Source organism: Camelus ferus, chromosome 28 (genome assembly GCF_009834535.1).
Source record: "Camelus ferus isolate YT-003-E chromosome 28, BCGSAC_Cfer_1.0, whole genome shotgun sequence".
Taxonomy (NCBI): domain Eukaryota; kingdom Metazoa; phylum Chordata; class Mammalia; order Artiodactyla; family Camelidae; genus Camelus; species Camelus ferus.
Window position 1 is genome coordinate 5,201,146 of NC_045723.1, and position 25,651 is coordinate 5,226,796.

Consider the following 25,651-nt stretch of genomic DNA (forward strand, 5'->3'; position numbering starts at 1 on the left):
AATGAGCACATCCAGCTCTCATAAGAGGAGCCAGGGTTCTTTGAAGAAATGCCTGGTTCCAAGGCAACAGATGGTTAAGAACAACATGAGCTGCACAAATACAAATTATTAGACCCTAAGCTGCATGAGAATAGACATCCCAAGGAGTATACCCACAACTCTGTACTCAGAGAATAGCGTGGTGTCTTAAACACAGTGACATGATCAATGAATCAATCAATTGCTGATTAAACGAATGAATCAATGCTCCCAAGATTAAGAGATTGGGGGATACATATATGCTTTGCAAGTATCATTCTTAATACTGAAAAAAAACCCCACATTTCTACTGCAGATATACACTGATAACCCAAAATAAAGACTACTGAATTTTTTTTTGCATCAGAAAACGCCTTCCCAACTGCTGAGAGTGGCTTCTGAGTTCATTATCTTTGGGGAAGAATAATAAAGTATTTGGAGTAAAGTATTTAATAAACAGGCTTAAGAAAATTCTGGTATGACATAAATGACCTCTGAATTCTGCCTCTGAAATAGACACCTGGAGTGTACTATGGATCAGTCCTGATCTTTTCCATCTAAGGTTGTCAGGGAGCATGAGCTAGGGAAGGGGCCACTCCCATCCTTCCTGAAGATGGAGCCTGACTTTTGTGTCTGTATCTCAATCTTGTTTGGAAGCAATGTTTTGGAAGAATTTTTGCAAAGACCGGGCTAATATCCAGGTGCTCAGTTGTTGTTGTTGTTTTAATTTCCAAAGAATGTAGGTAAGGCAGCTATTCATTTGTAACCTCAAAGTGGACTGTACAGGGAATTTTCCCCCCAAATTAAATGCAACTCTAAGTCCCTATCCTGGTAGGCAGGCAAAAAACACAATTGGACTTCCTCCCCTCTCCCTTGAGCCCCACAAGCATTTAAAGAATTTTACAACCTCCCAGGGATGTTGAGGAAAAGGTTCCCTAATGTTCCATCTAGGATGATCACCCAGGAGATTGTTTTTATCCAAGGCTGATTAGTCTCTTTAAATGTCTAACATTCTGCTGTTCCTGGGTCACATTAGACCACTGACATTTTTGCCGGAAGTGGAACCTGGTTTACCAAGGCTTATTCTTACTGCTCTAGAGCAAAATGAGGACAATGAATTTTTCTTAAAACTAAACCTATTCCTGATGTTAAAATATCCTTCCTTTTATGATATAATCATAAGGTTTTATAAAAATGTCCTTATTTGGCAAAATAAGATGTTAGCACCTTTATATTGGTTACAATTTTTTGTGTGCATTGGTGGTGGGGATGCTTGTCAAAGATAAACAAAGCCAGGAGTTATTTCAAGTAGTAAAAACAGATTTTATTCGGTAACTATTGACCAGAGGGGAAAGAACTGAACTCCATTCTGACTTGTGTAGCAGTGACTGGGGGATTTAAAGGGAGGATGAAGTAACAGATATTGTATGATTCAATTTAAATGAAATGTTCAGAAAAGGCAAACCTACGGAGACAGAAAGCAGATTAATAGTTGCCTGGAGCAGGGGTGACAAGACAGGGTTAACTGTAAACATGCACTTGGGTAGATGGAATGAATGTTCCAGAACTGAATGCTGGGAATGGCTGCATAAATTGATAAATTTACTGAAAATCACTTAATCGTACATTTAGAATGGGTGAATTTTATGGCATCTACTTTATCAACAAATCTGTTTTAAAAAAATAACGGGCGAATGAGGGAGGGGGAAGGGCAGGGCGCAAGTGCAAAATTACCAAGGATTGGGCAGTGTCCCGTCAATGCGATTAGGCCATCTGACTCTGTGGGCAGTGACTTAAGTTAGGGCCCTATCCTCCCACAGAGACAGGGAGACAGAGGCTTATCTTTCTGATGATTACATTTCAAAGGAATGGCGTTTAGGTCCTTGAGAAAGATGCTCCTGAATTGTGGGAGGTACATATACCTCTCAAAGGGACAGCAATCAGGGGGCCCATGCCAGGTGTTGGCTAGAGCAAAAAGGAATTCCCCTGGCAGCACTGAGCTTTCTCAGACAGGCATTTTAACGGGAGGTCATCCTGAGGACGTGGTCTTCTGCTGCTTGAAGTCATGCTGGAGTACGTGTGTCTCTTGGGGAAGATGGAGCTATTATGTGCTAAGAATTCTTAGCGTCCATATTTCATTGTTAAGTAAAATCTGCTAGGTTGAAAACGAACGCTCTAGTTTAATCTCTGTGATGAATGCATTCTTAACTGAGGCAATTTAAGAAAAGGGGAGGAAGGCTAAGCTTGGTTCAGGCTTCAACTTAAATATTTTATCAAACAGCTCTGAGAACTTCTAGATTCTAAACACAGAGCTTCAAAGGAGCACCACCTGCTGCCCAGCATACCATCCACATAGGCACTTCCTTCCTGATACCAAAGGAAGACGACCAGCGTCTGACATCATATTTTAGCTACCGGAAGTGGTGCGTAAGAGGGCTTAGGAACGAGGCTTTTCATCCAGGGAGAACTGCACGGTTCCACACCACAGCACATCGAACACCCTAAAGAGGGTTTGAAAGAGATCCCGAGGCCTCTAGATATAGGGGACAGAGAAAACAGAAGTCCAAAGAAAGAACAGCAACCGTTCACCTCAAACGCCTTCCAAAAACTGCAAAGAAATGGTCTATCCTAACAGCTAAACACCTAAGTAAAACAGTTACAATAGAGACAAAGTAGAGATTCTAACAGAATCCAAATGCTAATTACTGTTACTCCAGACTAAATATATCTGTTTTTGAAAGTTTCCTAGAAATATATTACATCCAAATGTGGCGAATGCCTGCAGAACTATCCAACAGTATATAGCTCCTGTCAATGGCTGCATTCAATTTAGGAAGAAAAAGGAAAAGTGCGATTTCTTTTGTTTCAATATACATATACAAAATTTTAAAATTTAGAATTTAATCTAATTGCAATTGCTTCTGAATACAATGCATCAGCAAAACATATTTACTCAAAACAAGTCACATATTTGAGAGGATTAAGCATTAATCCATCATGTTAATAAAAAACCAAGGACGTTCCTTCAAAACTTAGTATACTAAATAGGCCAAAATGTTGTCATTAAAATTTTTTTCCCTAAAGATCACGTTCACAAGAGTAAAAAGTAATACCTTGTTGTTTTCATTTATAAAATACTGTATTTTATAAATATGATGTTAATTTTTTATGCGATAATTTAAAGCTTACATGATTCTTTTAGCGATTTTTCTTTTATTAATAACCTGGTAGGTGAATTTAGCATTAAATATCAGAAAAAGTTACATGCCAAGCTATTTTTCTCAAAACGAGATTCCGAGCATTAAACATTACAAAAAGATATTCTCCACAACCTTGAAGAAGAAAGTACATTTCCTCATTATTTAAGCAACGAAGGCTTTTGTTTTGGGGTTTTTTAAATGACGACTTGGCAGCCGCGTGTTATTATCTCACCCCTGCCCACACTGGCTAATGGCTTTTAGGAGGACGTTTGTTAGGGAATGTCTGAAACGCTCCATCTTTGGGAGGCGACAACTCGCAGCGAAAACCGAGGACCGGCGAGGACCGGCCCGGGAGGCGCGGAGGGACAGCACCAGTCCCCGCGGGACGCCGCCCCCGCCCAGAACTACCCCAGGCACCGCCCGGCACCGCCATCAGAGACGGCCTCCTCCGCCGCTTCGCCGGGGAAGGCTAGAGGCCGCCCCCGCGGATGATTGACGGGCTGTCTCCTCCAATGGGCAGCGCGCTCGGCCCCGGAGGGCTGGACAACGGCCGCGGCACGCGGAGGAATCTCTCCTGCCCTTTAGTCCCGGGCTAGGTGTTGCGGCAGGCGCCATTTTATCGAGCAGCCTGTCTCGGGTGCCGCCATGTTGGTGAGGAGAAATCACCGTTACGGCCACTATCCAAATCCCCGCGTCGCTGCGCGCCGCCCGCCCGCTCCCAAGCCTCAGCCACCGGCGGCGAATAGAGACTAAAGCGGCAGCGCCGGCAGCGCGGGGCCTGCCGTGGCCCAGTGTTTGCAGTTAGAGCCCCACCTCTCTGGCGTGGTTGTTAATAGACTGGAAAGTCTGTGTCTGTGTCGCTCACTAGTAACCGTGAGTTTTTACCACTTCGTCACCTCTCGGCGGCGGCCGGGAGCAGGTACCCGCAGGCGGCGCAGGGATCCTCCCCGCGCCCCGCCGCCGCCGCCGGCCTCGCAGACCTGCCCTCCAGCCCCGCCCCGTTCTTGACCAAACATGACAGACTCTGAACATGCAGGGCACGACAGGTCGGGAACCCTTCTTGTCTGTCTTTCTGTCGGATGAGAGGAGGGGTCTGGGGCGGCGGGAGCGGGCCGGGGCCGCGCGCCTCCTGCATGACTTAGCCGTCTCTGTGTGGCTCCATCAGTTCCATGACGTGCGCCCTGATGTCAAGCCCAGGCTGGCGGCCGCGGGGGAGGTCGGCCCGGCCGCGCCCGCCTCCCCGCGCCGGGGTCCTTCCCGGCCGGCCCCGCCCCCGGCCGCACTTGCGAGCCCCCCGCCCCCGGGCGGGCTCGGTCGGCGCCGGGCGGCTGCCGCGTGCGGGCTCGGTGCTGCGGTCCAGCCTGGGCTTGGAGGAGGCGGATCCCGGCGCGGGGTCCGGCGTTCACGTCGAAAGAGGACCCGCCAAGAATTTTCAGTAACTGGTGACTTATTTGACTACTACGCTAACGCACACCTGAAAATAAACATGTTTGGGTTTTTTGGTTCTTTCTTAGGAAAAATTGAAGCGACCGCAGAAAGCCATGTGTTTGTCTTACCCCTCGGAATTTGCAATGGCAAGTTTCAGATGTTAACACGAAGTAGTTAGGCTTGGCAAATCTTGGCGTAGCACAGTTTTTTTGTCCTGAAGTAAAAACTCCATGGATTAACCAGTCTAGCCTGGCTTTCTAAAAACTATGTATCGTTTGAACATTTAACCGAGACTCTGATTTTTTTTATTTTTTTGTATGTCTTAAGAGGCACATTGTTGGTTCCATTTAATGCTTTGGGGATATTTACATATTTTAAATAGCGCAAATAGCATACTTAAGTTTTGGTTAGGTTTTAAATTTATATTGATGTCCATGTTGATTGTTAAAAAAGAAAGGGTGGAGTTTCATTCATCAAAATTGCTGGAACAGAATCCATTGCACCTGATTATTATTTAGACTATTTAAAAATCCAGAACCTGGCAATTACTCCCTCGTGAATAGAATTAATCGAAAGTCTACAAGGTACTCTAGGCTGTGTACACGTTGCTGAAGTTTTACTTGTGGAGTAATGTGATCTGCTTTTGGTAAAGTTTATCAAACACTTTTTTAAAATCCGAAAGCAGGAATCACAAACATTACAGAAATCTGAAATATAGAAATATCCAGCAACCTTGAGAGGGGTAAAAATGTTATTTCAGCAATTTTGGTACCGTAATAATAAATGTAGATCTCCAGAAGGCAAGTCAGTTAAACATGTAATTTTTAGAAAGTCAAAAGCGCCCTTAAAATAAAAATTATGGGTACACAAGCTTGCATTTGACACATTTTTCATGATTGTTTTACATTATCCTGTTAAGAAAATGAGAAAATTCTGGGAATGGGTTAACTATTATCTTGAGAAGTTTCCCACTCTGAGTATCTGTGGACAAACCAATGATGGGGTTTTGCTACTGCAGCCTGAGATTCATTCTGTTGTGTGGAAGAAGGAAATCTATTCTCCTGTTAGTTCACAGAGCAACTTTAATCTGAGGAATTATGTATTCTACATAGGGAAGAAACCATGTTGCCAAATTCAGATACCCAGTTAATTTTGCTAGTAAGGAATTCGTGATGCCAGACTTCAAAAAGAATTTGAAAGTTTAAAATACTGAATTAGAAATTAAAAAGAAAAATCTAAAGAATTCTTTGTGAGATATATTACCAGCTTAGCCCTAGGAACTAGAGATTAAGCAGTAGTGTATTTAGTCTTTTTTTGTTTTTGTTTTATGTTAGGATTAAGAAAATGATATTATCTAGTGATTTCTGAAACAAAAAGAAAGATTAGCTCCATTTTAATTTGTCCAGTTAGGTGGCAGTATTATTCTGAGGCAAGAAGACAAGGTTTATCTTTTTCACACCTTTTTTGGTCAAACTATAGAAAAACAAAAGGAGTATATCTGAAAACACAGTGTAGGAGTCAGGAAAAAGAGTTCTAGCTCCAACTTTGGTACCACTTAGCTTTGTGAACTTGAGCAAACCTAGTTTCTTAATTGATAAGAGGATTGTACAAAAATTTTTCAAGTTCTACAGAATTGGTTGTTTTCAACCTACTCTGGGGAGCTTTTTAAAAAGTGTTGAAGTCGTTTCCATTGGTCTGAGCTTCAGCCTGGGTTTTAAGATTTTTTTTTTTAAAGCTCTTCAAGTAATTCTAATCTGTACCAAATTGAGAGCCATATTGAGAATTAATGTTAATTTTAGCTAGTCATCAGAATCACTATAAGGAGTAAAGATTTTTGTACTGCCTAGGGCAATGAATCAAAATCTCTAGGGGAGGAGTGTGGTAATCTGTTATTTTTAATAGGCTCCCTAGATGATACTTAAATTTGTGAGAAAATGGGCTAATCTGTGGAATCCCAAAATATTTTCTGCTTCCATATTATAGTTATTTTATACTGTAATAAAAGTTTCTGTGAAGATATATGAATTCTGGTATTTAGAGCCAGGCATTGTCTCAAGGATATTCTCTCTGACATTTTTGAAAATTAAGGTATGTTGCATAAGTGCAGGAAAAAAAGTTAAATCTATGATTTTTATTTACAACTGCTTTAATTATACAAACTGAAATAGTACTATGATAGGTTTACATGAGAATGAGATTCTCCATGTAATTGGAAATTCATAGAATGCAGAGGTTTTTTTTTCCTGTGAAAAAGTTCTTTTCTCGTGCAGGTTTTATATGGTGAACATTTTGCATAAGATTTGTTTGCTAAATGAGTTAACTTAAAAAAAAAACATTTGTACTTACCTTTAAACATTTTCATGCCTGGAGTGAAAACATTTTATAAAGTATTATTAATATAAAAATAGCTGTAAATAAACTTGCGGATATGTAGAAGGTTAGTAGAGGACTTTTTCATAGATCTTTAAAAGTAAATAATAGAGGTGGAGAAGGAGTTGGGGAAGTCAAAGGGAGATAAAGTTCCTGCTTCTCTTTTCACTCAGTTCTTCCCTTTCACCAGTTCTCTTAGGCACAGCTCCAGCCACCTGGCTTTATATTTCAGCTGGATGTTGACCGAATTAAAACAATTCACAAGTAACTCTTAAAGGCTAAATACTATTTGTCTCTTGTGAACACATCGACAGTTGAGTAGGAAAGATAATTATATACCCAAGTAACTATTACATAGTGTTTTGAAGTACGCTAAAGGCAAAAAGTTTTACAGGGCCTGCCCTAGGAAAAAAGATAATTTTCACATGAACAGTATGAGAGCTTCTGATTCAGAGACTTGAACTGATAGGAGGTATGAGTAATCGTTTTCCTTTGGGAGGAGCTTATCCTCTGCCCATTAGGAACAACCCGTGCACCTTCCCCTCCTCTCCCTGCTTTCCTTCCTCGTGCAAACCAAGAGCAACAAAACTCCAACTCTTCCCAAGTGTAGCTTGTGCTTCCTCCTCCTTTCCCTCACCCCCACATAAGAACTGAAACCTCACACTGGAGAGTGAAGGGGTGAGGATAAAGAAAATGATTACACTTCCCATTTGTAATAGGGTTTTCGTTTGATTCTTGCATTATTTCCATGAGGTACTATTGCACAGATAGTGCTTAGGTAAGAATTCAGGTTATACAGACTCCTACCTGCAGTGTTATTTTTAACTCTTCATTAAGTTTGCACAGGGAAATAATCTAATAAATTCTAGTCTTTACTTCTTGAATTGTTTGGGATTGTAATGTGGTATGTTTAAGAGAACCCTGTATTTTTTTTTCCATTTATTGTGCTTCGAAAATGACTGTATTTTCTTTTTCTTTTTCAGTTTTATTAGGTAGAATTACTACAGTTTGACTGCACAAATACATTATATTGCATGTAAATACATATATTCAATATACTGCACTTTTTTTTAGTTTACATATATGTACTAATCATGTTTCTGAGAACACATTAGAGCTTTAGCTTTTTAAACTTACATAGTTATCAAAGGAATAAAGCCAACCACAAAATAAGAATCAACAGCCTGTGGTAATCCAGTCATAAAGGACAGTCAAATATGCTTACACATATTCAAGAAATCAGTCATCTAAGTTATAAATAATAAGTACTGAACCCTGTATTCTGGATAAAACCTGGGTTCTGATCCTAGTTTTTCCCTGTAGCTTGGTTAACTCTTCTTTTTCTTGATTATTTTTCTTATTTGTGAAATAAGGTAGTTGAACTAGATTATTTCCAATCTTCCTTCCTACTTTAAGAAGTCAGTAATTTTAATTTGCTAATGGATGGATGTGTAGCATGAAAGAAGGAATGAGTCAAAGCTATTGTGAAAGTCTAGAAATTGAGTAATTAGGACCTGATCAAAAGCGTCAGCAGTGAGAAAGCAGACAGAAGGCAACATTCATGAGAGATTTCTTAAGAGTTGATAGAACGGGAGATAAAGATCTGGGAGTTCTTAGCAGAGATGTTAGATGAAATAGTGAGATCACCTAGGTTTGTATGTAGTTGACCACGAAGAAGACAAGTGTTCTAAAAGCCAAGGGAGGAGAAAGTTTCAAGGATGATTGCAGAGCAGGATAAAGGAAAATGAGGGTTGAGAATAGTTCAGGGTATACTAAATTAGGGATATTTGAACACTTGAATGGAAGAGCGCTGCAGGTTTTGCATGTGGGAGGCCTTCAAGCCTAAAATCGGCCCACGTTGTTGTTTGCCTGACAGAAAGTTTAAAAATATTTGCGTTTCAGTGCATTAGGCTTGACTCATGTTCTCTATTGTCTGTAATAGTATATCGCTCATACTTTCTTTGCAAACTCAGTACCCGAGGTCTGCTTCCCTCATTAGGTGACCTGCCTGACCACTTAGAGATACAAGTTTGTGATTGCTAAGGAAGAATTGCCTAAGGAACAAGAGCGTGGGATTAGATTGAGGCATCTGATTATAAATGACAAGAATTTTAAATGGCATCAGGCTCCAATAAAGTGATACTTTTATTTCCACAGTATATCTGCCAAGCAGATACTTGCACCTGTCTGTCTTACAGGACAGCCTCTCTCCTGGGCAGTGCTTCCACAGGCATTGCTCACATTTGTCTCTCTACCTTTCCTTTTTCATCGCTTACATTGCTAACAAACCCTCTCTTCTGATGGGTACATTTCTTTTCACTGCATGTTACTATCTTAAATTTTGTCATTTTGTCTGACCTCCTTATCTCTGCCCTGGTTCATCTTTTTTAGGGTTTTATGGTCGAATGTTCTGAGGGCATTCTTAATTTCAATATCATTTTTGAGGTATTCATTTTTCACATTATATTTTAAGGGATTATGAAATCAGTTAAATCTAACTAACTTAAATCTGCAAATTTTTAGCAAAAACCCCCACCTATTAAAGAAATTCCTTGAAAAGTCAAGAGATCTGAAAAACTAGCAGCTCTTTGCTTGGATTTTCCTTGAACACTGGCAGCTGACAATAAAATGTGAGATCACCAGTACCTGTGTGTGGGGTTGAGTTCTTTATAACCTCTACTGTTTGTCCTGTAAAGGAAGTTGCAGGTTGATTTCTTTTCTACATCCTTGGAATACATAGGTGTCTTTTAAAATTAAGTTTCGTGTAAACAGATGAAATAGAGTAATACATTTAAGTAAGAAATATTAACATTTTTGGCTGTGTGTATATATTGCACCAAATACACATTTTTTCGAATGTAAAATGTGCAAGTGTGAAAACCAATATAAGACTAAAGCTTGGCTGAAGCCATAGATTAAACTTCTGTATTATGTGAGTAAACCTGAAATATTATCTCAAATTATGACAATTTATTATTAGAAATTTTGGTGGTGTAATTTTAAAAATAGGACATTGTAATACAGTAACAGTTTTCATCTCTGCCTGTTAGGTTGCTCCTATGATTGCTGTAATGCACATGACAGATAGTGAATGGAGGGTCATTTTCAACTGAGATTAGTGGAATACAGGATAGTTGAGGTAACCTTTTTTCCCTCTAACATTTTCTTTTTTACATATATTTTAAATATCTGGGGCAAAGATGATTGATTATGTTGCATATTACTTTGGAGTTTTTTTCTTCTCTTAAAATTTTGAAGTAGCAGAGTTAATATTCTACTTTTAATTGATCCCCGAAAATGTGAATTCCCAAATAGGATTTTTTCTTGAAACATTTAGGGAATTAAACAATTAAAAATTAAACATAGTCTTTAGAAGTTATTTTGTTGAATGTTATGAATATTAGTATGCTAAATAATTGAATGAAGTTAGAGTTATGACATAATTTCTGTTATTCTACTTTATTTTTTATTTAAATTTTTATACTCATTTGCCAGCTCAAAAAGAATATAATATTCTTCCTAAAGTCATCAGTTAGCTTACTTTCTTAATATTATTACTCTATTTTTCTATTTGACTATTTGAAAAGTAATTTCTTTTGTATATAAAATAGCTTTCATAATCATCAATTGCAATATTTTCCTGTTAACACTAATGTACATTTATTCTTCATCTGTTTGATAAAATGTCAATACATAAAGCACACAAAGAGAGTCTCATTCTAAACTGGACCTAAAACACCTTCTTAACTTGGAAAATGAATATTCAGATACTCACAGTAAATTCAAATGACATGGCTTTTTTGCATATGCCCTTGTTACACTGAACTAATGATCACGCAGTCCCTGATCATGTCACGTTCAGGGATACGAGAACTGATGTGAAGCAGGCCAGGCAGAATGGAGAAATGTGCTTTAGCTGGGTAGTTTAGGTGAAGCCTAATTTTGGATTTTTTTTTAATCTACTCCCACCACCCTCCTCAAATCCTGGAGCCCCAGTACCTCATGTTATAGTTAATCTGATTATCAGTTAACTTGGGATACTGGACACTTACAGACCAAGAATGCTTTTTGGATATTATTGGGTCACAGGCAATTTCACCTGGCGCCTTGTAGATTCTTCCAACGAGACTTCTTCAACTTTTGTTTTGATGGCAGGATGCTTAGAAGAGTGTGTTCTGGCTTTCAAATTGTATGGCTATTTTATTTGCTGAGAATTTGTTTCTGTTGAATTTCTAGCTTCTTCAGTGTACGCTAGAGGGCCTAAATCAAAAGAATAATTTGAAAGGGAATGAAAGTAAATGAATTTTAGCTTAGTGAGATAGCCAAGATAGTAAACGAAATATAAAAATGAATTTTTTAATGTAGTCTCAAAAAAAAATTATAGCAAGCTAATTTAGTTTTAATTGTGTAGTTTGTCTCTGCTTATGGCATAGAGGTTGAGGAATGGTATGGTTTTCTTTCATGATGTTAAACACAAGTTTAAGGATATATCAAAAATTTTTTAAATTTCATAAATTAATATACAGCAGTACCTCCTGGCTGGCACTGAATAGGGGCAGGAAATTAAGCGTTAACTGATACTATATCAAGAACTAAATTTGTGAACTTTTTTCAAAGAAACTGAAAAAAAATACATGGGATGCCTTCCTGTCTTACTAAATAGACATTGATTTATCCTTTTCTTAGTTACTTAGGATCGTCGTGAATATGTATGTCCCCATAATTGCTGGGAATACTGGTATTACACTCCATCTTGAGTCTTGCTGCATTCAGGAGACTTTGGAAGTACGGAAGCGCTCACACAGACTGTTGTTGCTAAGTATTGCTTAATGATAGAATAACTAGAAATACCCTCAGGAGCAGACTGCATGTGGCCTACCTCGGGTTCCTTTCTGCTTTTACTTGTTTTAGATGGTTTTTCATTGTTATTCTCAGAAGGAAAATTAGAGACATTTCTCCTTAGCATCCATGCGCCTTGGATTTACAACCTTCCCGGTGTCTGGGGGAAGTACCTGTCGCCTGGCATGCCCATTTTATTCAAGTGCGTGTATTTTGAGTACCTCACAAGAAGAGAGGAAACTTTTGTTTAGGGCTGTCTAGGTACAGTGTTAAGTAATTACCTAACTTTAAGTCTCTTAATCCTTGACTCTGCGGTGGTAAATTCGGAGTTCCATATTGCGGATGAGGAAACGGAATATTAGGGGGTGGGAGAATTTATTCGAGTTCATGTAGGTAGCCTGCAGCCGAGGAGCAGGATGTGAACTCACTCCCTTCTGGCTCGAGAGCCTTTCTTCTCCCCTACTGTGATGTCTTTTTAAGTATTCAGTTCTAACATAGCACAAGTTTAAAGCATTAAATAGTCCTTTTAAGAAGTCTATTGCTGTTCGTTATTCTTACTTGACACTTAATTTCCAAGTTCAGTGATCTCACTTTGCTAGAACCCTGGGTCCTCATTAAATGAGTGTTTTCTTGTTTGTTTGATTTTGGTTTGGGGTCCTCTTTAGGTGAAAACCAATTACCTGATTAAGTGTTCCACTTTCTTTTCTGGATGTTGGTGCTTAGCCCCCCTTTTTTAATTGAACAGCAAGCCTTAGTAATAACAGCAATTTTCATTTCTTCCAACATTCCTCTTTTCTTTCCCTCTTCTGACTTTGCTGTGGAGGATTTCACCTAGTAGGCTCTTACCTAAACTGCACTACTTTTTATCAGCTTGCCTGGAACCCTGCAGTGAAATAGGGAGAGCTATTTTTCAGCTCTGCATGATTTTACTGTCTTTTTAGCTCATTTAAAGAAAATCTGTACAATGAAAAAATTTGACTGTTACCCTTTGAGCACTTAAAAAATACTATTCAGTTTAAAAAAAAAAAAACCCTATAGCATCTCAAAAACTCCACGTCCTGTTTTATCAGTACAACTGGTTTAGTCTGGTGGCTCTGTTTCCTAAAAAATATTAAAATAACTCCTGTGAAATTGAAGTAACTCTCATTTACTTTTGCATATCAGAAATGCAGCTTTCAGATCTCAGCAGTTTCTCTGTATCATCTCTTAAAATAACACCTGAATTTTGTGTTGATAAAGTTTCTTTTCCCTCAGATTTTATTATTTCAAACACAAAAATGTTGACAGAATTTTGCAGTAAACACCCCCTATCTTATCCACCAGTTAGTGAGGTTCTTAATCTTCTCTACATTAGCTGCTATTAAGGGGTTTAGCTATTTGCAGTTTCTTCCTAAGACCAAACACATGTTGTTGCTATTATTACCACATGGTAAGAAGGCTGGTCCTGGGAATCAGATGGCCTGGGCTGGGTTCTAGCTGTGTCATCTACTAGCAGAGTTAGTTAAGCTCTTTGTCTTCTTTCTTCACCAGTTTAATGAGGGTATTAACAGTTACAGTTGACCCTTGAACATCACTGGTTTGAACTGCATGGGTCCACTTATATGGGGACTTTTTTCAATAGTAAAGACACTGTACTACATGTTCTGAGGTTGGTTGAATCCACAGATGCAGAACCATGGTTACAGAGGAACCTGGGATGTGGAGAGCCAACTATAAATTATGTGCAGACGGTAGGGCCCCTAATGCACATACTGTTCAAGGGTCAACTGCATTTCATAGAGTTAACAGGAAGATGAAATAAATTGATCTAACATGCCTGGCAGCCTAAGAGGTGCTCAGTAATTAACTACATCACATTACAGGATGATATAAAAATAACATTTAAACTACAAATTTGGATTATGTTATTTTACTTCAAAATTACTGTTTATCATGAGCACATCAGTTTGAATTGAAGATAGAGAAATAGTGAAAGAATTAGGTGATAAAAAAGTAGACTAAAAATTGCTGAGAAATATTCTTAAATTTATTTGTTAAAATCATACATCCATGATCCTCTGACGGACCGAAGTTTTTTAAAGGTTTGTCCAAGGTAATGGGGAAATGAAGTTAACTTACTCTCTTTTTAACAAGGTACAGCTAAGATGGAATCATTTACATTTTCTATTTGTTAGTACCTAGATTTGAGTAATTGCAGGACTAAGACTAGCTGGTGCTGTAGTGAATGGTGAATGGTGGTGCTTTAAAAAAAATAGCCTGTAGTTTTATTTGTATTCTCTTACTGTTTTTGTTTTCCATTTTGTTGGTTTCTGCCCTTATATTGATTATTTTCACTCTTGTTCTTTCGGGTTTGCACTATTCCAAGTTCATTAGTTGAATGTATAGCTCATTTGCTTTTAATCTTTGTTATTTCCTGAAAATATGTTTAAATAAAAGCATAAATCTCCCTCTGAGGACTCCTTTTCTTTGTCAGAAGGTCTTTAAATTTAATAACCTCGTGATGTACTCTGCACCATGCACCAGATTTATACTGGGAAGTTTACCAAGAAGTTATATTGCTTGAATTTCGATGTTGCAGTAATATGTTTCTGATATATTAATTACTGCATCGGATAATTATAGTGCCGTCTTTGAAAAATTTGAGGCTTAAATGAGTGGGATTATGTGCTGCTCTGATAGAGAAAGTTAACATATTATTGATTCATATCCTTACTGTTTTTAAGGAAAATGTTGACCCTATTCAAAGTAATGGCCTCAGCAATAATGAGGTAACATTTTCAAGGTATAAATCATGGGAATGTAATGTTCACAGAGGATTGCACGAAGGATAATAGTCTATTCATTTCTCAGTGTTAGTAGTTTTTAGCTAATTTTTTTTTTTACCTCAACATTGATGGAGAAAAAAACATTCCCATCAGTAACAGTGAGTGTATCTGAGTGGGCCGTGTCTAGTTTCAGAGTCTCCGTATGTATTCTGCTTTAGACCCATGCTGGATTATTGCAGTGGCACGCTGCTTTTCCTGCATCTGTTTTGTTTCTCTTCTAGGTCTGTTTTTCACTCACAATCAAATTTATCTTTCAAAATGGAGATCTAGTTACATCGCCTTCTTTCCTGGAAACGCTTTCAGTGCTTTTTCATTTCTATAGGAGAAACTCCTAGCAGGGTCAAAGCTCTGCATGATCTAGTGCTACCCATCAGTCCAGCACAATTGTGAACCAGCTTCCCCGCTTCCTTCTGTGATCCAGTGATTGGCCTCCTCTCAGTTCCTGTCTCAGTTCCCCTGCACAGGAATTTTGCTCATCCTGTTTTCTCTGTCTGCCAGAGGCCCTTCCCCTACGCCTTATCTCCCAGGCTACCTCCTCATCTCAGTTCGTTCTTGACTTCCTCAGGGAAAGACTTCCAGACTTCCTTGGACAGATGACTTTCCCCTGTTGTATGCACTCATAGCACTTTTTACCTGCTTCATGTATGGTTGTTGTTTTATATTTATTTGTATGATTCTTTGATTGATATCTGTTTCCCCTGTCACTACATTGAAAACTTTGTGAGAGAAGAAAACCGTATCTCCTTCTTGATTACCATTGTATCCCCACTGAGTCGGTGGTGAATAAATATGTGTTAAATGAATGAATGGTTTTTTTTTTTTTTTTGCTGAGGGTCAGAAGATTCTAATAAACATACAGTTTTTGAGAACTGCTGCTCTAGCTGTTGTGGATTTCATCTCTGGATTAAATCAAAACGTCAGACAGTGGTGAATTTGGACAGTATTACTTTGTTTCCTCATGTAATTGCTTTTCCTCATTCGAACTGAAGCAGCATGCCCTTGGTTCAAACCGGGGCATGCTGTAAGTTGTGAACTGTTTATGTGGGTTGTATGGACAGTATTGAGGATAGTGTCCATTGTCTCAGGTACTGTCCTCTGTATCAGAAAGTACTGCCTTTATGACGACTCAGAGGAGAAATTTCTCTCCGATCTTACTCCCAGAAAAAAAATGTGCTTCTCTTGAGCAACTAGTCCGGTTTTTTCCTGAAAGTACCGTTGTCTGATACTTTACCCTGTTTCCTGATGCTTAGGGTCAAATCAGCAGCTCACATCTAGAAATCAGTCAGGGGTTTCTGGCCCTAGGTAAACATAATCTGAGTCTAAGCATCATTTTAACCTTTAGGATTTTAACTATGATTTATTTACATATTTTATAGTTTGTCCAATAAAAGTCTCTATATGGCTCTCAAGGATTAATAAAGCTACACCAAAGCTTAAAAAAAAAAAAGCAGAGTTAATCTTTTAATCTGCTTGCTGGGTAAGAAGTGAGTTCAGTGTGTCTTCACATTGAAAGTGGAAGGGATAAAGAAGAATATGAAACGTTTATTACATATTGGGAGGAATTCTAGGTATTCAGATCTGATTGGTTCATTTGGGAACTAGAAATTCTTCCTTCTGATTTTTTTCTGCTTATGTCACAAAAGCACAGACATTGCTTTATGAAGATGTCTAAGGAGGGAATATGAAAGTTCTTTTAGGCTCATGGGTGTACAGTTAGCACTTCTGTATGCACACGCTGGGAACTTGGCAGAGTTGTATTTTCACAGCCTCGCCTTCATCCCACTGACATAGGACAGCAGGTCACAAGTTCACTGCTGTATGGGTTATGATCTTTGTAGGAACTCTGATTAAAGGCCTTGGTATTTGGCTTGACTGAATATGAGTCCCTTTATTTTCCTTCTGTTACAAAAATAAATTTTTGTACCATCAGATGGAATAACAGCTGTACAAGTAGCAGCTCTGACCCTGGAGACCAGGCATTGAAAGAAAAGTGAGCGTAGCTGTGACTGTTGTAAGGAGAAACTGGAAGGCTCTTCAGAGTGATGACCAAAGATTCCCTCACTTTGATCAGGAGGTCAGATCTTAAGACTCCTTCTTTCTACATTTGATAGCCAAGTTGTCTTTTCTTTTAGTCTGAGTATAGATTGGTCAGCTTTCCCTGTGGTATTGTTCCATGCGAAGCAGGAAGTATTAGCTGTGTATTAAATATTTTTCTTGGCTCACCAGCGAAACATCCAGCGCCGTGGTGGTGTCTGCAACCACTTTGATTGATGACTTTAGTTTATTGTACTTCTAGGGCTTTATAGTATTATTGATCTTTTCAGTCAATGTTAGTAACACGTTTTTAATATATTTTTCAAGTTGTATGACCCCCTTAGTTGAAAACAGAACCCTAATGATTCTAGCTTTAATTGAAAATAGAACCCTAATGTATCCAGCTTTAAGGGAGTAACAGGGTTTTTTGTCTAGAGAGATGGGTCCCTTCAGAGATTCCCAGAGAAGTATGATCTCCCGAAGGAGATGGGAAGGAAATATCTAAAAATGTCTAATTACTACATTATTATATATACTTATTATTTATATATGCAAGTTAGGTTTTGATGAAGTAGATACAAGAAGGCATGTTGTTGACTCAGGAAATAAAGATTAGAAGGGCCACACATAGTTTTGAAAACAAAAGAGCACTTAGAACAAAGTGAGAGAAAGGAGTTCTCAGTTGCCTGTGAGGTACAGATAACTTACACAGAATTAAACAAAATTTGCAAAGGTTATCATAGGACTATGGAAGATATTAGCTAATTAAAATATTTAATTTTGTTTATATATTTGTATGAAGTCCCATTACTGAAGGAATTTGTATTTGGGTTGAGACTTTGACTAAGTTCTAAGACTGGCTTGGGGAGTAAAACAAACCAAGGAAAAATCGCCATGGCTGTAGGTAGTCATAAAGGGATAAGATGAGTTTCTGCAAACCATATACAGTCCAGAGGGTGTAAGAATGTTGGGTAAATGAGAAGGATAAAAGTGATTTGAAGGCTGGAGGTATCCAGATTTTACCATTGGTAATTTGTAAAGAGAAACTTTTTCTGAAATTTCTGAATCTGAAATAAGATAAACCATCTACGATGTAAATGTTCCAGGTCCAGTTTGGGGATAAACATCAAATCACAAAAACTCAAGTCAGGTAGCTCTTCCATGGCCCCAGTATGGCCAGCCAGTATTTTCCCTGAGGGGAAATAATCTAGTTTGGAGGTGTAAGGTAGGAGTTAGATCAGGGCTTAATTAAAGGGACCTATAAGCTATACAGGTTGAAGGGAAAAGCCAGAGTGGGCTTCGGCAAATCCTAGACCCAAACAAGTTTTCTGTGAAGCCTGCTTACGGGTTCAGCCAGAAAGATTCAGATATTTAATTTCATACATAGACAACAAGTGCAGGATGAGCATGGGGTCAGCTCCCCCTGTCTCTCATCCAGCAGGGCAACACCGAAACCACAGAGGCCAGAGAATCACAGGTCACGTGAGTGGTAGGGCGCTCGTGCTGAGGAACAGTATACTCCATATTGCAGCTACACGATTTTTTTGTTTTTAGCCTGCAGCTGTATGGTAGGGAGTGGGCAAGGTGGAAAATCTAAACCCTCCTGGAACCAGGAAAAGTGGATGAGAAATTGCCTTACAGCAGGCTCCCACAAAACAGGGAGGTGGGTGAGAAGTAGCCTGGCAGCAGCACCTCCCAAAACTGCCCACCTTTCCCTACTTTGGAGGACCACGGGGCGAATGCTAAGGCTTAGGTCAGCCTGCGGTTGAGCCTGGCCTGTGTAGCCTGTGTGGAGAAGTGAAGGTTACCAGGACGCCGGTACAGAGCAGTCCCCCGTATTATCGTGCATGACAACGGAGAAATGATAGGGTGAATTAGAATGAAGCATGAAAAGTGCTACAGGCAAGTGTTTGAAGCATCTAGAGAATTGTGGTCTGTTGGTCTTAGAATAAGCAGTTTACTTCTATGAAATTGTCTACTCCAAAAAATGTCTTTTTTGTAGTGATCATGTCAGCTTATGCCAAGAAACTTGTGTTCAGGAGTAATGTCTTTGTAATATCATCCATCAGGAGTACTTGGATAGTCTTTTATTGAGGCTTTTGTGTTTCTTCCAAAAGACTCGTTTCTGGTCTGTAGCTTGTAACAGGAGCCTTTAGGCAAGCATAAAGAAAAAGCAGAAACTACCTGTGGAGGTAAGACTGGTTCAGGTTAATTTACTTTAATAGCCAACAATACCAGAATGGAGAAAGGTAGACTTCTCTATTGAGGCATATCAATTTATAAGGATTTAGTGAATAATTACCTCCGAATAAGAATATATCATGGACAGTGAGGGAATTGACCCATTTCAGAGTCTTTAGTTTATGTCATAGTATGATTTTCTCTAGTTGTCGCTAATCTGGATATTGAAATCTAGAGATAAAATCTTTTTTAACTTTATTTTATTATTTTTTTAAATGACAACTTTATTGAGATAGAATTCACTTTTAAAAACATACAATTCACTGGTTTTTAGGATGTTCACAGAGTTGTACAATTACCACTGTCTTAATTGTAGAACACTTTCATCACTCCTAAGAGAAACTCAATACTCATTGACAGTCACTTCCCATTCTTCTCTCTGATCTGTCTTTATGGATTTGCTTAAGAGATAAATTATTTTTAAAATAATTTTATTAACTGGACAGTTATGAACATATCCATAACATGAATATGATTCTCTAAAAAGGACATGATCATTATTATTTTTACATTAATAAAAAGTTACCCATATACATTGACCTATATAATTTTATTTATTAAGTTTAAAAAATTATCTTGGGTTTAGTAAACAAAACAGTTTTCATGATAGTGTTGAGCTAATTCAAAATCTAGAGAATCCCAAGTGCTCTTAATTAATTCCATTGTCTCTTCTATTGTTAATTTTTCACAGAGCTAGATTACTATCTGATACTTTGGTAGGTGCTCAATAAGAAAACTTTCTTTTATTTTCGTAACAGAACTAGAATTAGAATCCAGCTTTCTTCCCACTAGGCTTCCTCTTTCCATTATGCCACACTTGATTTCCATATGTACTCAAAGCTGAATTTTTAAAGCATTTGAAGCATGGAATCATATAAGTATGGATCACTTTTCTTTATTTCCTTTTTCTCTCCTATTTTTTGTAACCAAACATATATTTACAGTGCTGAAATGGTAAAAGTTTAAGGGAGAGAAGAAAGAAAAATTTGAAAACTTTCCATGTTTTATGTTTAATAACATATAAATACCCGTATTTCACAGGTAAAGAATTCATGTAAAGTAGAATATAATCATACGTATCGTTTTCAGCTTGAGTGCTATATGTATTTAAATAGCTCTAGTCAAAATGCTAAATATAAATTAGTGGTTTTAAGATATAAAAATTTTTATGCTTTCAGGAGCTCAAGTTGGAGGAGAGTGGTGGTAAAAGAAAGGATGAACAGCTGTAGGTTTTGTTGTTATTTGCATTTAAAATTTTACATATAGACAGTAGAGTACACAGTTCTTAAATGAATTTTTAAGAATTGGTGAATTTTTACACACAGGTATATATGTAGTAATCACCATTATCCATCTATATAGAATATTTTAACACCCTGGAAGGCTCCTTAGAACTCCCTTTGTGTCAGTTATAACCCTCCAAGAGGTAATCACTATTCTAAGTTACATCACCATGGATTAGTTTTGCCTGTTCTTGAAGTGCATATAAATGGAATTAAACAATTGCCTCTTGTGTCTGGGTTCTTTTGCTTTTAATTATGTCTATAAGATTCATCCATATTTTATAGAGCAGTACATTAGTTAATTTTTGTTCTTTATAGTATTCCATTATATAAGTCAAGCAGAATTTATCCATTCACCTGTACATGGAGATTTGGGTTGTTTACAGTTTTTTACAAATATGACTAAAGCTGTTGAGAACTTCCTTATATTTGTCTTTTGGTGAATATATATGTACTCATTTTTCTTGGGCCATAAGGTATTACAGTATTATAAAGCTCAGAACTTTTTAAATTAACAATCAGTATGTCAAACCTACCTCACATGAAATTTTCAAGTCCACCTAAATAGACATACTCCTCTTATTTTATGATAGAAACTGGGGGGAAATGACATTGACTTCACAGTCAACTTAAGGTGATATTATGTGTCTGTTCTATAATGGCAAGAGTTGTGGATATTTTACATTCAATCATTCAGTAAACAGTAGGGCACCTTCCCAGGGGTTAGAGATACAGCTGTGAAAGACACAATCACATATCCTGCTTTCCCCAACCAATAAACAGCTCATTTGAATGTAATGTGTAGAGTGCAGATATGACGAAATGAGAATCATCAGGAGAGTTCTTAGGACAGAACATCTCATCTAAGCCTGGTTAGTCAGTGGAGGCATCTTGGAGGAAGTGACATATAAACTGGGTCCTAAAGATTGAATTTAGCTAGGTGAAGGAGGTGAGGGGGTGGGTGTTGAGAGGAGCAGTCATGAGAGTTACTAAGGCAATGTTTAAGGCTTGGAGACTTGAGAAATTTAAAGTAGCTGGTTAATCAGGAACTCAATTGTTAAGGGCCTTTTGGAGTTAAGGAGTTTTGACATCATCCTCAGGTCAGAAGGGAATCATTGATAATGCTTTTTTAATTATGGAAAATTTTAAACACATAGAATGGTAGACTAAGTCCTTATACTCAAATCCCACAGTTTTAGCAATGACCAGCTCATGGCCAGTCTTGTCGAGACCACTTCCTTCACCTCCAGGGGGTTGTTTGAAGCATATTTGAGACATCACATCATTACTGAAGATTTTTAGTGGGAGAGTGACATGATCAGTTTTGTATTTCAGAAATCACACATTCCTAGTAATTTTAACATATCTTTAAAATGCACACACCATCGTTCGGGTGCTTCTCATTTGCTCCTAGTGATAAAAGATATTTGTCTTTTCTGCATCACCATGTAATGTTTGTAGTAGTTTGCATTTTTCAGACTGTATGGAAGCAGGATTAAATGTTTAAATTATTTTATATATTTATCTTTCCATGTAGATAAGTTGGTTAATTTGCATTTAAAAATACTGTTAATGAACATATTGGCATTATAACTATAAAAATGTCATGATCAATAGAAAGGTTTGTTTCTAGGATTTAGCCTCCATAATAGCAAAGATACTAGTATTTGGAAAGTAGCATTCAGGTTTTGGTTTTACTGTGAATGTTTTTTACAGATTCAAGTTGAAGAATTTATTATTCTGCTTTTGTGGTTCAGGTTTTGTTACTTATCTATCTATTGAGATTTTACTCATTGAAGCTTACTCTGATGGTGAGAGTTAATATAGATTGCTTTTATTTTAAAGCTATTTATAGCTGTCTGTGGGCCACTAAGTTAAAAATTCCTTCCTGCAGTTAGGTTTGCTTCCTGAAGTGTTTTAATTTCTCTTTCTCTCTCTCTTTCTTTTACAGTAGCTTAGTAGATGGTAGCTACTGCAATACTTCTTTCAGATAGTAGTGCACTCGTGCATTCATTTGTTCCTTTGGTGAGAGTCGATGCTCTTAATCTAAATCGAAGTTTAGCAAACTGTGGCTGATGAAACTGCTTCTTACATTCTTTAAGGGTGTTTATACAAAAAGGGCCAATTTGCAACAGAAACTATACGTGGCCTGCAAATTTTAAATAGTGACTATCTAGTCCTTTATAGAAAAATTTGCCAACCCCTGAGCTAAATGAATAAAACTTAAATTCTTGGCGTGTGCTTCTTTTTCTTTTGGAAATGTTTCTATAAGATTCATTTTAGAATTGACATCTCAAAATTTAAAATTTTCATTGTCTTCTACAGAGAAGATGGTGAATTAGAAGATGGTGAAATAGATGATGCAGGATTTGAAGAAACACAAGAACAGGAAGCAAAAGAGGATGAAAAGCAGAAAAATGAGAAAGCCTACAGAAAATCAAGAAAAAAACATAAGAAAGAAAAAGAGAAGAAAAAATCTAAAAGAAGAAAACGTGAGAAACATAAGGTTAGTTAGAATCTATTTTTTATTCTTTTGATAAATTATAAAAAGTTATTCATAAATAAAACACTGAAAATTATAAAGTATAAATTATTTCCTATTTTCTTATAAAATACATAGATCGTATCTTTTTATGTATGTGCTTAATAAATTTTCTGAACATAATAATTAAGTGAATTATCTTAAAGACTTAAAAAAATAATCAAGGTGACTTTAATGCAAAGTAGAATAAATCTTTTCAATTGATGGAAGATTGTATGCAGGGATACTGAAAGCTTAAAGAAAGAAAGTTTCATTCTTTACAGATGTAGATAAACAGTACTGGCATTGTCCATCCATTCATTTATTCATTCATTCATAGGTATTGTCGAATACTTGCTGTGGAAATCTCTGCACTGTCTGCTGGGAGTTATTGTAATGAGTGAAACCATCTCTGCTCTTACAGAGATTACATTGGAATGGGAAGGAGAGAGGCAGGAACCAACTGAAAACAAATGCTATCAAGAGCACTGTTGAGTGCTGGGTAGAGAATAATATGGACTGGGTTGAGAAGAAGGGAAACCGATGCTGACAGAGAACTTAGAGAAGAGTTGGCAGCAGCAGTGGGGTAGTTTTTGAAATTCCCTGAATTTCCACCATTAAAACAGAGCAGCTAGTATAGCAAAACCAAAAACTCATTGGCAACGTCTACCAAAAAAGTGAAGTAACAGGTTATTTCAACAAACTTCAAAAACACAGATGGATAAGGCCAAACCACAGGCAGCAGCCAGACTAGAACAGGATCAGCAATTGTGTGTAATGAAGCAAAGGGAGGGAAAGGAACTTCCAGAAAACAAATTACCCAACAGTGTTCATTGCAAATGGATGAGTCCCCAGTGAATATGCAAAGCCTGTTGGCCAGACTGAGAAACAGCAATGGAAACTGAAGGGGCCTTGACTGGATCCCAGTTCACACAGGCATGTAAGGTGGCCATGTAAAACTGGGTGGTGCTGGGACAGTCTGGGACTGATGAACTCCTGATACTAATCAAGTGAATCTCTCCCGGGACAGAGCCCCACCCTGAGGAGGTGACTGCTGGGAGTAGCGTCCAGGTTGGGAGGACGAGAATACGAGGGCCAAGGGAGGAAATGTCAGGTGAAAATGAGGGAAGGGAGAGAGGTGGCATATATCAGAAGGCTCATGGCCGCATTCCTCGTCCTTCATACGAGCCACATGAGAAGTAAGCCTAGAGGAGTGAAGCTAGGAGGGTTTTCCTGGCTTATTCCTGTTTTTACTCACAAGCAGTAAGATTGGATCATGATCACATTCCACGTAAGTTATTATTATAAAAAAAAAGAGAGAGAGAGAGAAATGAAGAGAATGATATTCTTCCAGAAAAGAAAGAATGCCCACAAAACATATGAAAAACTTAACCTAATATTTCAAAACGATTTTAAAAAAAATAAGGAAATAATACAAACTATGGTCAAACAGCATAAACAGAATTTGGGGGAAGGAGGAGGTGGGGATCATTTGGTCATTTAGGCAAAAAGACCAAGTCACTTAATAAGGAAAGAAAGTCAGATTCATATTAAAATTTTTGATGTCAACATTTTATGCCAGAAGATAATGGAATAACATATTTGAATAAAATGTGAGCCAAGCATTTTATATCCAGGTAAATACTAACCTTCAAATATGAAGTCCTCAGAAAAACTGTATATAATAGAATTCAGGAAATATTGTTATCATGAGCCTTCCCATAGAATCTACTAGAGAACAAGTTCAACTAACCAGAATGACTGGTGGGAAGGCAAGAGTGATCTACATACACTACATATTTACTTGTAAAACTAAGACTAAATGATGGACATAAGGGGGGAAGAATATTATGGATCAAAACATTACAGCTGTAAAAAAAATAAGTCAGGAAAAGCTGAAGAATATGTGGTAAGCAGGATAAGCTTATTGGTTACTTTATAGTTGTTAACTAAAAAATAAAATTCAAATTATATTTGAATAAAAAATACACTTCAAATTATTATCCTGGGAATGAAAGAGAGGAAGTGGAAGAAAAGGTTCCTGCCTAATTTCAATATTGGTCCCACTGGGAAACTAATAATATGCAAAGAATGGACGGGGACTAAGGTTACTGGGAAAAGGCAGTATGGAAGAAATAATTGAAACAAAAATACAGATCTTTCTAAATACCAGAAGATGTATTCCCCAACAATTCAAAATCCAACTCTAAGCTACAAACAAGAGAAAGATGTAAAAAACGAGTAAAGCTATACCAGGCAAATGTCCTTCTACCATAAAAGCATCAAGAGCTTAATTTAGTTCCGCACATTTTTACCGAGTCTGTTCTAGACATCCATGCTGGGAATGTAAGGACGATAAAATACAGAGCCAGTGTCTTCACTGGAAGAACTTAAAGAATTTTTTTAAAGAGGGTACTCAACCTGGGAAGGTGATGACTTTGACTAGGTATTTTGACTAGATTTGATGATTTTTTTTTATTTTTTAGAAATTGCATTCATACTTGAAAAGCTTATTCTTGATATTTGTCAATCACTATCAATTACTTGTGGTGTGAATTTCACCGTTCAATTTGTGGGTTGAATTTACTTTATAGTTTGGAATGTTTTGGTATCTTTTAGAGTTTAGAGTACTTATACAATAGATTAAGAGCTCTGAAGCCATTTTAGGTAAGGATTAATTCATACTCTACTCGTGTTCTAGGACCCTTTTTGGTGTTGAGGAACCAATTTTATTTCCTTTAAGATTAACTTAAATTTAAGATCACTTTAGATCACAGAGGTGCAGTATTTTCTATTTGAAATCCTTGGGCCAAAGGGATGATGAGGAAAATGCTGCCATAAAGTCCCTGAAAAAAGAGGAAGGTGTACTTTTTCTTAGAAAATTTTAGTGAC

General features: G+C 37.6%; 1 protein-coding gene across 4 annotated transcripts in view; it reads left to right on the forward strand.

Annotated features, from left to right (window-relative positions):
- The first annotated feature begins 3,786 nt into the window (after positions 1-3,786).
- Positions 3,787-25,651, forward strand: part of ZC3H6 (zinc finger CCCH-type containing 6) — a 47,413-nt gene continuing 25,548 nt past the window's right edge. For 2 of the 4 annotated variants that reach the window (XM_032469770.1, XM_032469773.1), the window contains exons 1-2: positions 3,787-4,264; positions 22,564-22,744. In XM_032469770.1, the coding sequence (XP_032325661.1) occupies positions 4,233-4,264; positions 22,564-22,744 (213 nt within the window). In that variant the 5' untranslated portion in view covers positions 3,787-4,232. Of the gene's footprint in view, positions 4,265-16,037; positions 16,755-22,563; positions 22,745-25,651 lie in introns of those variants that run through there. The other 2 variants (XM_032469772.1, XM_032469771.1) reach the window with 2 other exon arrangements.